The following is a 14,249-nucleotide window of genomic DNA, read 5'->3' as shown; positions in this document are numbered from 1 at the left end:
CTCTCCTGCAAGCCCCAGGGCTCTAGTGCATTTGCCAGTGTGCTGAACCGAGTTGCATCTCATCAGATGACTTAAGAAGCAGTCACCCATCTGAAGCCACAGTCTGAGCTGGCTTTAAGCAGGGTAGCTTGCTTTCTTACAGCAACAAAAGCTAAGGCAAAACAAGACCTACAACTTCAGTAAGAAGGAAGTTTGAACATGATAAGCTTCATCCTGCCAGGGCACATCCTGCCTCTTTGACTGGCAAATAAGGTATTTGAGGTAGGAGGCAACTGATCCCTTTTAGTTCCACATAGTTCCTTCCTAAGCAGTCACACTTTATCCCATAATCTCATTGTAAAATTCTCTCCTGTGCTTGCTCAGACATTGTCTCACCACTGGGATATGTACAATAAGTGGTGTGTTGATTCACACCTTTGAAAAGATTCAAGGATTTCACATTTCTGGTCCAATCACAAACCCATGTATTCTTGCCATATAGCTCTCTCCAAGGATGGGCAGATCTGTCCGATCTGGCATGTTCAGAGGTGCGTGATCCATCAGCTTCTCAAAACAACCATGACACAATTTTTGTGCACAACTGAAAAACACTGGACAGGAAACTGTCCCTAACTGTGCACAACTGAAGAACACAGGACAGGAAAAGATAAATGTATGTATTCCCAGGCACAAATTTTGCACCATCTCAAACATTTTGGCAATTTAGTATTCTTCCCGCTGTAATCGTGACATTAGGAAGAAATTATCTCAAATTTATTTAAAAGATAGACTAATTTTATAAGCTCTCAGTAGTCAAAGATGAGTTCATTGTGTTTGACTAAATACCTACTTTTTAGATGAGAGGTGAATCCACATATGGTATTCAGACAGTGGTCAACACTGTATTGTTTCCACGTAATATAGGTATCATCTCATTTAAATGATTTTGAGATATATTTAAATTTTAATAGGATGTATATATGCTATTTGAAAAATATTTCCATTTCAGTACTTTCCATGGGAAGTATCAAGAGAGAAATCTGGTGTTGTTATTATTGATGGGTTTTTGTTGATCTCTATCAGGTTGTATACCCAGCACTCAAGCTCTTTCAGAGTGGTCCCATGAAACATGATTGTTTTCAGTTTAGGACAACACTGAGAGTAGTTTGATTTTAATGTATTCTTTCTCTGTTACTAAATTTAAAAAAATCAAAGGCTTTCAAAACATTTTCTCATTATACCTGTTACTACATGTTTTTATAGGTAGGATGAAAACTTGTAAGTCAAGTTACACATCAGTTGTGGTGAATCTTCCTGTTTTAAAGAAAGAGAGTTCTTTGGTGTACGTGATTTTTGTCATGTTATAGCCAAAGAAAGTATTGTGTCAGTAATTCAGGTGAGTTAGCTGTGTTCATTTATATGCATACTATACTTTTCAATGCCATTAATTATTTCTAACATTCATATTTGTATGTTTGCCTTGGACTGCTGCTTGGAGGAAAAGTCATAATGGGTTATGAGGCACTTTGATAAAAATTGCATATTTACCAGAAATAATGGTTCCAAAATTTGTCACTCTAGGATTCTCACTCTTGATCTATGAAATGAGGAAGTTTTTATTTTGAGAAAATAGCTTTGCACATACTCTCACTGTATGTTTGATAAAAAGCTATTATATGAATAACAGTTTTATATATAGCATTAGTTTATTTTTACTTGTCATATTGATTATGGATGGTATTCTGAAAATACAGAACTATCACCTAAGAGACTCAAACAAATTTTAAAAAAACCCAAGTATTTCAAGGCACTGTGACAAGTTAACATATGTTGGTAGAGCAGTATTCTGCTAATAATCATGTAGGGGAAACACTGTTTTGTATTTTCATCAGCATAATATGACACGGACAGAAGCTGTGTAGTGCTAGTAAATATTTTAGGCTTTGCAAACACAAGTGTTCTGCCTCTTAACACTAGATGGCAGACAAAAATGGGAAAACATTTCATTGTTTTCAGGGATAGAATATGGAATAATTAATTTCCAACTTGAATGAACATTCACTGAAAACTCAAAGTAATTAGAATTAAGACGATTGAACACACGCTTGTGACAGCATGGATCTTTCTGCAGCCTTTCATTTGGATGTGGTTTTTGGCACAAACACTGAAAGTAATCAAGTAGAACTTTTCTGCCTTATTTTCATATTGCTTTTTTATCTGTTACTTCCCTTCAATATTTTGCTCTTGTCAAAGAGCTAAAAATTATAGAAGCCTTAGAAAGGGTTAAACAACTCAAATAAAAGAGAAACTTTCAAGAAAACCTGTCCTTGCCAGGTTCCAGGTTGCTAGTCGCATTGTTGTGAAATTGTCTTCTGTAAATCCAAAGAGCAAATGATGTAGGACTTAGATTGCAGCTGCTTAGTATCTTTGCCTTGCTTCAGTTACCCAAAGGTATTGGGCTGCTTTGCTCCTTATTGTCATTGAATCTTAGACAATAATGTGGGAGTAACATGTTTGCTAAGGGGAAAACTCTCTTCATGGAATTTGTAGTGTGCCAAATATTATGTAATCAGTTCACCTAGAAGCCAGTGAATATTTTGGATTGTTATCCCCTTCCTCTCCCAGATACATCCTCCGAAACAAAAGGCTCAGAATCCCCAAGATTCTGAATCTCACTCTGAAATGTCAGTTCTTCTAGCTAATCGTGATGTGCATACACAGTACTAGAACTGTAACAAATCCCACCAAATCCCACCTTGTCTTTCATCCTCAGTGCTTGATTTCCTGTGTCTACACTGCTCATAGCCGATGGTCTCTGCCCTTTTTGCATTCTAGAAATCTATCTGCCAAAACAAGAGTGTGCCAATCAAATAATTATATACTAGATATGAATAATGTAGTTGATTACTTAGAATTTAAAATGCAGACTTGTGTTAGAGGTCATATTATAAATTCCTCTTCAACCCCCTGTGATTATCATAAGAGTCATTCTGTTACCTTTCATCACTCAATAAGTGATAGATGTGAATTTTGTTACTGCAGCATCTGGTTGAGTGTGTGATTGTACAAGTGTCACCCAAGGTTTTTTTGTGTAAATGGAAGGAGATCGAAATGCAGAGTCTCTTTAGATCTGCTGGTGTTAATTCATTGTCCATTGTGTTTGCAACTGCTCGGTCAGTATTGCTGGAGAGACTGACTGTCATTTTTATTTACATTGTCTTTTAATTAAATTATTGACGTGGTTGAACTGGACCTCTCAGTATTGTACTGGGTACCATCTTAGCATTTTTTCCTTTAATAGAAAGCTCTGTTTTTAACTTCTTATCTGTGGAAAAAGTGCTTTGCAATTCTTCATCAAAACCAATTCATCATATTTCCTTCTCCTAAAGTTACACATTATTTCTCCATTTTTCTTCGCTCTGACCAGCCTCGGTGAAGCTCCTTTTCTGTCAGTTGTTTTCCACGACCCTGGTGGCAGGTGAGCTATCAGGCCATTTAACATCCTAATAGAGAACACAGACTGTCTGGAATACTGCAAATGAAAAAGACAGTTTTTGGCAGAAGCCCATGTAACTGGTTTATAATTATTTATTTCTGTCTTAAAAAGCCTGATGGAAGTTGTACAAGAAAGAGTAAAAGACTCTATGGGTAAACAGTTTATTAAAGTTGCATGACATTTTAAAGCAGCAATAGGAAAGAAGAACTACTTGGAGAATGGCTTACAAATTGTGGAAGATATTCTAGCACCATAATAAGAACATGAATTAAGCAAACTAGTTCCAGGCTTTGGACCCAGTAGCACCCTCACTCACTGCTATCACTAACAGCTGTAAAATGAGAAACTTACCTAAAGAATGAGGTCAGCAATAGTGAATAATAAAGTTCTTACTAAAACAGGTTAAAAAGTTATTGTTTCAGACGTAATCTCTCTAGAGATTAAAAAGATGCACGTCGTACTCTACGTAGTTAGTGGTACTGTTTTGTGGTGAGTATCTGGGACATGCCTAGTTACAAGTCACAGGGGGCCCATACACGTTTTTTTTCCTTCTGGCTTTCATGCCTGTGGCTAATTCCTCCTGGAGGATGCACTCAATTTAGAAAGGTCTTGTTCCAAAATATTGCCTAACAGTAAGTATAGATGTTTGATGTGTTGCAGTCCTACATTCTAAGGCTGTATAGACCTGCATTTGATTTGATGTAGCCTTTAATCTTACTAAAGTAATACCCTCTTCCTTTAAATGAGTTAATTTACTCATTTGGGAAATGAACATAGTTTCTTATAAAGTTAAAGACATCCAGGTCACGTATGTGCGGGAGAGCAGCGTTTATACACACATAACACATGTACACCGAACACAGATGTGCACAGTTCCCTTTTGGTGTATAAACAGGGCTACCAGGACAAAATGTTGTCCTGTGTTCATTATGATATTAATTGGAAAAGTTAAGGGTGGTGTCTAGTTCATCTTGAGTGGAAATGGATGAGATTTTGGGTTTTCCTGACATTTTCTAATAATCTTTTCGCTTCACTAAGAGCTCTCCTTCCTGACCAAAAATGCTTTTGTCCAAATCAAAGCTTAACTCTTTCTGAGGAATAAAGTTATTGATGCTATTTGTCATTTTGTGTCTCCTTATGTGGTGACAATGGCATTGGTAGCTGCCTACATTGCATGACTCATTATATGCTGTCTGTAATAGTGTCTGTGACGTATTTGTCTCTGTCTTCTCTTGGCACATTGCCTTTAGATGTAACTTTTTAACTATATGAGGTTGAAGTGTACTGTTAAGCCGGGTCCAAAGAACCTTGTATATTAATATAACTACTTTACTAATGGTGGGATTTTTTTTTTTTAAAGAATCCAGAACTGTAGGAGATTGTACAGCATTATTAAGGTGTAAATAATTTTAGTTCAGTAAAAAAGATTTACAGCAAAGTAGTTTATCCATCATGTTCTGGAAATAAACAGTATTACATTAGTGAAAAATATGGACCTACCTTGCTGTAAATGCATCTGTGCTACGGGCTAATTATTGAACAGTATTCATGTGTAACTTTGACTAATTTCCTGTAGGAAAGAATCCGTTTGCTATCCATTGCACTCCTTCCAGAAGCAGTTCTCATAAAATTTCATGCTACTGATATGTATTTACATTACTTAATACATCTCATCAAACGTGGTCTCTATAAATAGGGCAATTTCAATGCAATGTTATGGTGACTCCTTTTATCTACCCTAGAATATATTACTAAGTAAGTATTTTACGTAAAAAAATATTAAGAAGTAAATGTTTCTATCATCTTCTTGGTAACTGAGTCTTTTACTGCACATTCTAGTCCTTTCCTCCCTATAAGGTACATTTTAATGTTTGAAGGTAAATAGAATCACATCAGTAGTAAGGAAATAATTTTTGATTTCTCTAAAATTCTCTAAATATGTAGCAAATCATGCAAAAACATGTTTTTCTTAATTAGTTGGTTTTCATGACTTGCCAAGTGCACTAATGATAGTCTAGTACTCTTCACATCTGCAGAATCCCACTGAGAAAAGAGGCAGACCTGGGTTTCTTACATCAAAAGCGGACAGCAATATTTCCTGCTTGATCTTTTCTTAAACAGGAACATTTTAGAACTTGCTTATCCATTCCAAAGTAAAAGACTGCAAACCTCTTCCTTCACAAGTTGTATTTAATAAGTAATGTCTGCCAAAAATTAAACAGTTTCTGGATTTTAGAAACTGGTCAAAGGCATTTAACCCTAAAATGCATATATTCCTGCTTCCACATGTATTCCTCACCTGGCTTGGCAAAAAAAAAAAATCTGCAAAGCACAGCAATTCATGCAGTTTTTGGAAGGCAAAGAATGTGATGGGACTTGACAAACACACAGGTCACGTGGAATTTATAGGTCAGGGGAAGTGTTTATTCCCCACCAGCTCAAAACACCCCACTCACCACACGTGGAATATTTCCTCTGGAGCCCCTGCACAGGAGAGGTGTTGAGCATGAGTGAGCTCAGCATAGCACTGTGAAGATGATCAGAGGGCTGGAGGATGTAGCCTAGTGAGGGAGGCTGAGTGAGCTGGACTTGTGCCCTGCACCAGGGGGTGCAGCAACAAAGAAAGAGCATAGTAAAATAGCTGTTTTCTTAAGACAGGGCAAACCCCAGAAATATGGATAGTGAGGAAATCTTAGGTCCCTTCCAATGCTGGGAACTCCATTTTTGTGCAGCATCTCACAGACATTATATGGATCTTCCCCTGCAGAGATGCCATCTGTGGAGGGGTTCCACCTTCTTCTCACATGTGGAGCTTTTTCTTTTGTGTGTCAAACAATCACATGTATTTTCTCCTGACAGGCTGGGATGTCATCTACGTCAAAATATTCACCACTGTCAGCACAGGCTTCAAGTACAAGGCTCAGTAGAGCAGACATGTACTGTTCAAGATCACTAACTCCTTGAATACAACATTTTCCACAATGCTCTCAATGTAGCTTGTTCAGCCTGGAGGAGAGACAGCTTCAGAGGCACTAACAGTGCCCATGCAGTGCCTAGGAGGATGCTGGCAAGAGGTCCGAGCCAGGTTTTTACTTAAGTGATGCCAGAAGAATGAGAGAAGGTGGCCTGAATAAGGGAAGGGTCTGGTGACACATAAGGAAAGTTTTTCACAATGAAAATAAGCATTTGTAGTAAGCTACCCAGGGAGGTTTGGGTTTCTAAGCTCCTGGTGATTTTCAAGACCTGACTGGACAAACCCTGGGTAAAGCGGTCTGAATTCAGTTGTCCCTGCCTTGAGCAGCTGTGTGATTCTGAAATTCAGAGCAGATAGCTAAATTGGAGTCTTAATCTGTGAGCTGAATCTCTCCCTTTAGCTAACATTAGATGACAGTCCACATGAGACGTTCAGCAGAATCAATTAAAATAATTTAGGAAAAGAATTTAACTTGGACAGATACAGTTTGGGATGAGGCAAAGCTGGGCAATGGGAGGACAATATTGGCATAAAAGAACAGCTAAGGCTGCTTGAATATTTTCATTGGTTATCTTAATTTTTTTTTCTCAGCAAGTTATATTCCCCGAGTGGATTAAATTTCAATTTAACATTATCCTATAAAGACTGAAAGGGAACAATTATAAAGTTATGAAACTGTTAACATATATTGAACTGATTATATGCAAGATGGAATAGAGTCTTACAGCACTGGGACAATTTTTTCAAGGAGGGCCACCACCCTTTTAATAAACACAGAGAAGGCTACTCGTTTCACAGTGTGCTTGCCCTTTAGCCTGTGTCCACATCTGGATCCAACACCTGGGCTGTTGCCAGGACGCTGTGTGCTGTGTGCATATGTAGACCAGGGAAGAGTTATGTGTTGCCAGGAATCTTGTTGGACCATTCTAGGCATAGCTGATAAAACACATTTGCCTGAAATATATGTCTATCCATACCTTACATACTGTGAAAAGTCATACAAATAGCTATGATATTCTGGTTAGTCTTCCAACAGTATCCCAGAATTGACTTCTGTTGCATATACTGGGCTTCTTGCATATAATTTCTTGATACTGAAATATAATAATGAAGTATAAATTTATGTTTATCTTCCATGCCTGACCCCAAACTTAGTATTCTCTTCAACATGTTCTTGTTTCAACCTACTTAATCCTAGCTCTGCCGAGATGTATGTGTTTACATCATATCTTGCTGGAAGAATAAAGATCCCACTTGGCTTTTTGTTAAGCTGTGGAGTGAAAATGATCAAGGTAAATGATTTTGAAGCACACACCTGAAACGTAGTCTCCATCAAAAGACAGAACCTGAGATCAGCCCAGCTGCTCCCCAGTGCTGTGTTTGCCATCAGCAGCATTTCCAGGGGTTTATTGTTTGTGGTCAATTCAGTTACTCTTCTGCAAGTTGCTGGGTGAAGGGAGAGTGAGAGTTAAGGCAAACCCATTTTTTCCCTTAAGGTCTTGCTATGCCTATTTCCCTCTAATTGAGCTAGATTCCGAATTGAGGGGGAAAACTAAAAGGAAACAATGTCAGGAATCCAAGTTTCCTACAAATAGGCCTTAATTTAGGAAAAATATATCAGATATATTAGATTAAGTTGTTGTGATTCATACTCTTTGTAACACAGTCTTAGAGCAAAGCTTTTGTAGACTCAGGCAGCTGCAGCAGTGTTCAGCCAAGTCTAGATAATGGATACTTACAGCTGCTGTCAGTGGAAAACTTTCCTGAGATTGTTCAGCTTCTCTGTTGTCTGTTCTCACAGTCATAACCTTTCATGAGCTATTAACATCCATTGCCTGGTGGCAGATAAGGGGGAAGGAAGGAGAGCAAAGAGGTCATGTAGGTTTTCCAAACTTTTGTAGTCTACCTCAGCATCCTCTTTATGAATTTTGCCCCTCACCTGTTTTTTGGTACATGAAAACCTTTAATGGCATAGAAGTGACAGTCTGTCTGTGAGCTTCCTGAGCTGGTCTTATAATATAATTGTGATCACAGTGATTAATCAGCTTACGTTTAGTATTATGTACTATATATGCAGCATGGATATTGCTTTTCACCTTTACTGGTTTCCTCCTCAAAAAGACTTCAAACTACAGTGTCCTGACTGTAACCAGAAGGATATGAGTCCCCTAGCTTCAAGTAAGATTGCATACAAATATCTGTTATTTTTCATATGAAAGTGATCAATTTTATTTAATCTCTCTCTTTTGTGATTAAGAGGACAGGCTGAGAGATAAAAAAAAAAAAGAAATCAGTTTAAATTTTCTATTCTTATCTGCCACAAACTTTTTGCAAAAGTCATATGGGAATGTTGAAGAACAATGATATCCTGTGTTCATGATACAATTTACATTTACAAAAATGAAAAGGTTTAGATACTGAAAAATGATCTCACAGACTTTAGCACTATAATAGAATAGAGACCTTTGGGTATTGTTTCATCATAGAGACCTTTTCCTCAGTTGGATTAGCCACTAAATTTTCACTTTTTTTTTTGTTAAATTCTCAGTAGACTCTGTCCTGATAAAAGTAATTTATTTCACATGTGTTATTTTTCATTTTGCTGAGAAAAAACCTCTAAGTCTTGACCCTGTTTTGAAAAAAAACCATTATTTTTAGTGCAGTACAAATATTTTTCTTTTTATTTTATAACCAGGTGACTCCAAAAAAGACAAGAAGGAAAAAAAGGGCTATGGAAAAATGCATTTCTTTCTCTGTGCTGCATTTAGGATGTGGTCATGCCCCAGGAGTCTGGAGATTGCTGTTACGATGTGCCTGAGCCCAGGGATCCAATTTTATCTACGTATAAACCTTCCTCCCGCTTCTCCTAAAGTGCGCTCCTCTGGTTTGCGTAGAAAAATTTTTGCAAGAACTCTCCTGAGTCAGGTCATTCGAGTACAAGTCTGGCCACAGCTATTTACAAGTTTGCGTTTTGACTGAAGTGAGTAATTGAATCACATTGAGCCTCTGAAGTTTGCCTTTTATTTATATCTTTCCCCCAATTGTGTGGCTCGGTCTGCCATTGGCTGCTGTCCCTGCAGCCTACCCGAGGGCTCTGCAGTTACATAAGGCTCTGTCTGCTGGGAGCCTATATAAAGCCTTCTGCATGCCAGCAAGAGGCAGAATTTTATCACGATCCAAGTCCCACTGCTTTAGTTCGCATGAGCAGGAAGATTTGCTTGAAGATATCCTGAAACTGGAACCCAGGCTGGTTCATTTGCCAGCCAGTGCTTCACAGCTGTCAGCCTCAGTCGCAAGTGGCAGCTACTCTGAGTAGCTTCTGTGCATTATGAAGAATTTTTCATTTCCTATGCAGGATAACACACATCAGACCGAGAGTCCTCCTCCTCACAGATTCCTGAGTTTGACAAATCAGTCAGATCCTATTGGAAGACCAGAAAGAGATGAACAATTAGCTCAAGTAGAGATTGCTGTACTGGGGGTCATATTTCTGACAGCATCTGTGGGCAATTTCATTCTCATACTGGTGCTGTGGCGAAGAAGAAAGAAGCTGTCTAGGATGTATGTGTTCATGCTTCACCTCAGCATTGCTGACTTAGTGGTAGCCTTTTTCCAAGTGCTGCCTCAACTCATATGGGATATTACAGATGTTTTCATAGGGCCAGATTTCTTGTGCAGAATTATCAAGTATCTACAATTGCTGGGGATGTTTGCCTCTACTTATATGATAGTGGTCATGACAGTGGACAGATATCAAGCCGTTTGCTACCCTATGGTCACTTTCCAAAAGAAGAGAGCTCTCTGGAACATCCCCATTTGCAGCAGCTGGTCTATAGCACTGATTCTTAGCCTACCACAGGTATTTATCTTTTCTAAGACTGAAATATCTCCAGGTGTCTTTGAATGTTGGGGTGAATTTATTCAGCCCTGGGGCCCAAGGGCATATGTGACTTGGATTTTTGTAGTTATATTCTTCATTCCCTCAGCAATCCTTATCACATGCCAGGTCAAGATTTGCAAAATAATCAGAAGAAATATAAATGTGAAAAAACAGAATGAATGTGAAGCAACAAATCAGAGTCAAGTCCTGCCGTCCCGAGCAAGCAGCGTGAACTGTATTTCAAAGGCTATGATCAAGACAGTAAAAATGACAGTGGTGACAGTTGTAGCCTATGTTCTCTGTTGGTCACCTTTCTTCATTGCCCAGCTGTGGTCTGTGTGGTTCCCCAGCATCCTGACCGAAGGTAAGATGCTCTCCCTCCTCAGCCACAGCTGCAGAGCAGGCTAGCACACTGCTGTCGAGTGCTTTATGTTTGCATTTTGCTTTTGTGAAAGCTTACATGTGGTCATTTGAGGGGGATTAAAAAGAAATACCTGGATTGATTCTCTCCTGTATTTAATTAGGTACAGGGAGCTTCTTGTGTTGTGTGATCAAAACATCATGTGTCTGTTTTGTGTGTGTGTCTTGAGGGATTAACAATTTAAAGATTCATGAACAGCATGGTGAAAAGTATCATGTGCTTCAGCAAAGCCTCAGACTTTTAGAGGTTTTAGGTATAATAGCAGGAATATTTTGCGTTCTTGAGGTGAAAAAAAACAATTGACTATTCAAAGTAATAAAATTATTTCTTATTTACTGGGCAGAAGAGTGGAGTTATAAGACATCTGATTTTTTTACTATTGAAATTGTGTTGATGAAATCTCTGTAGTAAACTGTGAAACAACCAAAAGTTGTCAACCAGCTGTTTATTAAGCAAAAAAGCAAGCCTGAGAGAGTTTTCAAACACCATGTTGTAAGCTTGTCAAATTTATGCTATTGCCTCTTTGTGAAAGGCAGACTCTATGTGACTTTAAAATCACCTATTCTAAATAAGGAGGAAAAAAAAGAGAAAAAAATATAGTAGTCCTGCCTGATAAAAACACTAGTTTCTGAACTTGTTTTAAGAATTCCTCCTGTCAGTGGGAATTTGAGTCTTATTCCACATACATTTATGTCAAAATATATACCTGTATTTATTTGTATCTGTTTAACAGCTTAGTAATTGCTTTTAAAATTAAAGCAACTGCATCAAAAAAGAGCTATATGGAACTATTTAACTCTGAATGCATACAATAAAGTGTGCTTTATACCTCCAGCAATTGCAAATTGCATTGATACGAGAATTTCCTACTATTAGATTAGTTTTAACACAAGAATAGATACAGCAGAAAGCAGCAGACACTGAAAATGTGACTTATATTTATAAGAGTGCTTTATTTAGTCTCTTCTTCCTTTAACTCTTTTCTTCTAGGTTCGGCATTCACCATTATAATGCTCCTTGGCAATCTAAATAGTTGTGCCAACCCATGGATTTACATGTATTTCTGTGGCCAGATTCCATATTGCACAAGTAAGCAGCTGGAGAATACCTCGGCTCAAGAGGAATCCGTGTTCACGGGGAGCATTCATCTCGCAGACAGAGACCCTGAGGATAACAGTACTTCTGCATAAATGCTGACAGCTTTTTATTGTTTTGTTACATTCCCTCTGTTCACAAGACACATTGATATTTTACCATCATCCCTTATTTGGTGGATAAGGAAGCTGAAAAATTGTATTTTTGTTGTAAAAATATGTTTCTCTGCAGTTCTGTAGCATATTCAGGAAGTTTCTGTGTTGTGCAAGCCTGACTCAGTGCTTCAATCACCACTGTCTTATAAGAATGAATTCCTGTAAAGACTGACAAAGATACATAAAAGTATCTTAGATATTTTGGGTCCTAAAGTACTTCCCCATCTGTTATTCTGGATTTCTAAGTAGTAAAATTTTATTACTACCTGGTCTAACAAATTGAAACATAATTGAAAAGAAACCTGATCTGATTAAACTTAAATATGTTTTCAGAGTGAACCATGAATTGTTCATCATTCTGGTGTGACTGAGAGACAGTGACAAATCTTCAGAAGGCAGCACAAAGTCAGAAAAAGCTTTTGCCACCTCTTACTAGCACCTGGTTTAAATTAACTCTTTATGTACATTTATAAAATGCCAAGCAGATTAATATAATTTTAAAAAAATGAAATAATTTTGTGTGCTTGTGACACTGAACCCCTGCTTCATTTTCAAATTCCATTGTGTATTTCAGGTATCAGCAGCATAGCAGCAGTTCAGGTTTTTTGGCTTCACACCATGGGATTTTATTTTCCATGCATTTCCTGATGTGTAAGCAGTTAACTGGACACCTATGCACGCCACACACACACACACACACACACACACACACATATACATATATACTCTAAATAAAAGTGGGCGCTAAGAGTGACACTTTCCTTTGGCATTCCCATTTGTTCTAGCATGGGATTTATTGGCAGAGAACCAATTATTATGCTATTCCTTAGTACCCCTTTAGGTTCAAATTCAAGAATTTCCCTTTGCTGTAAAAATAAATCTGTCTATCTTTATTTCAAGTGCCATTTGGTTGCTGGTTTGTGGGTGTTATGTGCAGGTAGGTGTTTATTTCTTTTCAATGTCTGCAGTCTGATCAGAGGAATATGGAAGGAATATCAGCAAGGCTTTTTCAGGTGAGAATGGATCTGCATTCCCAGGGACTCTTTGTGGCACTTACATCTGGTGACATGTAATCTGTCTACATTATACTGTGTTTCATCACATTTCAGTTTTCTGAGTGCTAGCAGTCTCAAATTTCAGTAGAGAAGCTATAAAATTGTGGGATTTTAGTAGTTTTTAAATTGTAGTCAAAGAAATATTGATTTTAACCAAATACTGATCACATTTAGTGAGTACTGAGAAATTCTGCTGTACAGTGAATAGTTATGCTTCAGGTTAATTTATGCTGAAATGACTGCATATTCTATGATTTCTATTCTCTGTATAATTAGACCAGATAAAGGCAAGAACCAAATATTGCTGCTCTTTATAATGGGAAAAGCTAATGCCTCACCCCAGCTGACAAGTACAGGTCTCCAGCTGTTAGGAAGAGGAAGAAGGTGGGTGAAGGTAGTACCAGAGACAGGCAGGAATGGGAAGGGTTTGTATGAAGGACTTACTATAATTACAGCTGGTCCATTTTTTAGCTGTTTTTTCCCCTCTCCCTTTAATTAGTAGTTATCAATTCTACCCCACAAAAAATTCCCTGTTAGAGCAAATCTGTAACTTAAGTGAATGCCCTTGAGTGGGGTAAAAATATCCAAGATACAATCCATTCTATTGATAGGATATTGATACAGCCACTCACTGACTTTCTAAGACTTTCAGTCGATTAGCTCTTAGTGAAGTTTTCCCTTATGGCTTAATCCAATGGTTAATGGTGGGATTTTTGGTTTTTCCATTTCCTTGTATTGTAGTTAGTTACACAGCATAATATGCAGACTTGAAAGGAACTGTAAACAGAAATTGTTCAAGGAATCACCTGTGTCACTGCACTACTGTATTGGCAGCAAAACTCCTCAAAAGACATTAATTTGCAAAGAAAACAGGCATTCAGATTGTGTGCAAAGAGTCATCCAGATCCAGAGCTGGTGGAAGTCACAGTTCTGTTCAGACACCACAGTGGAGTCTTTGTGCCATTTAATACCACCTGATCTGATCTCTGATAGAAGTTTAAAGGTATAACTTCTACTGCTTACATTTCTGCATTGCTGATATATTTGTTGCTGGCTCTATAAATAATTTGGTGCAGTTGGATTTTGCAAATAACAGTACCTTGATGTGTTCATTAAAAGTCTGAGAGAAATGTTAACTGTCCCTATCTCAGATATTTTAATCATGTAGTGAATGAAATATCAGAACTTCTTAAG

General features: G+C 37.8%; 1 protein-coding gene across 1 annotated transcript; it reads left to right on the top strand.

Moving 5' to 3' along the window:
- Positions 1–9,777: 9,777 nt before the first annotated feature.
- On the top strand, positions 9,778–11,940 carry LOC311154309 (arg8-vasotocin receptor-like; the record flags this gene model as incomplete). Its single annotated transcript, XM_084206665.1, has 2 exons — positions 9,778–10,693; positions 11,741–11,940. The coding sequence occupies 2 exons, from the start codon at positions 9,778–9,780 to the stop codon at positions 11,938–11,940; spliced, it is 1,116 nt and encodes a 371-aa protein (XP_084062791.1).
- Between the last annotated feature and the right edge of the window lie 2,309 nt (positions 11,941–14,249).

This window comes from Fringilla coelebs (assembly GCF_963513975.1).
Source record: "Fringilla coelebs genome assembly, chromosome: 5".
Lineage (NCBI taxonomy): Eukaryota > Metazoa > Chordata > Aves > Passeriformes > Fringillidae > Fringilla > Fringilla coelebs.
The sequence above is the reverse complement of the archived record's forward strand: the minus strand, read 5'-3'. Positions and strand labels throughout refer to the sequence as shown.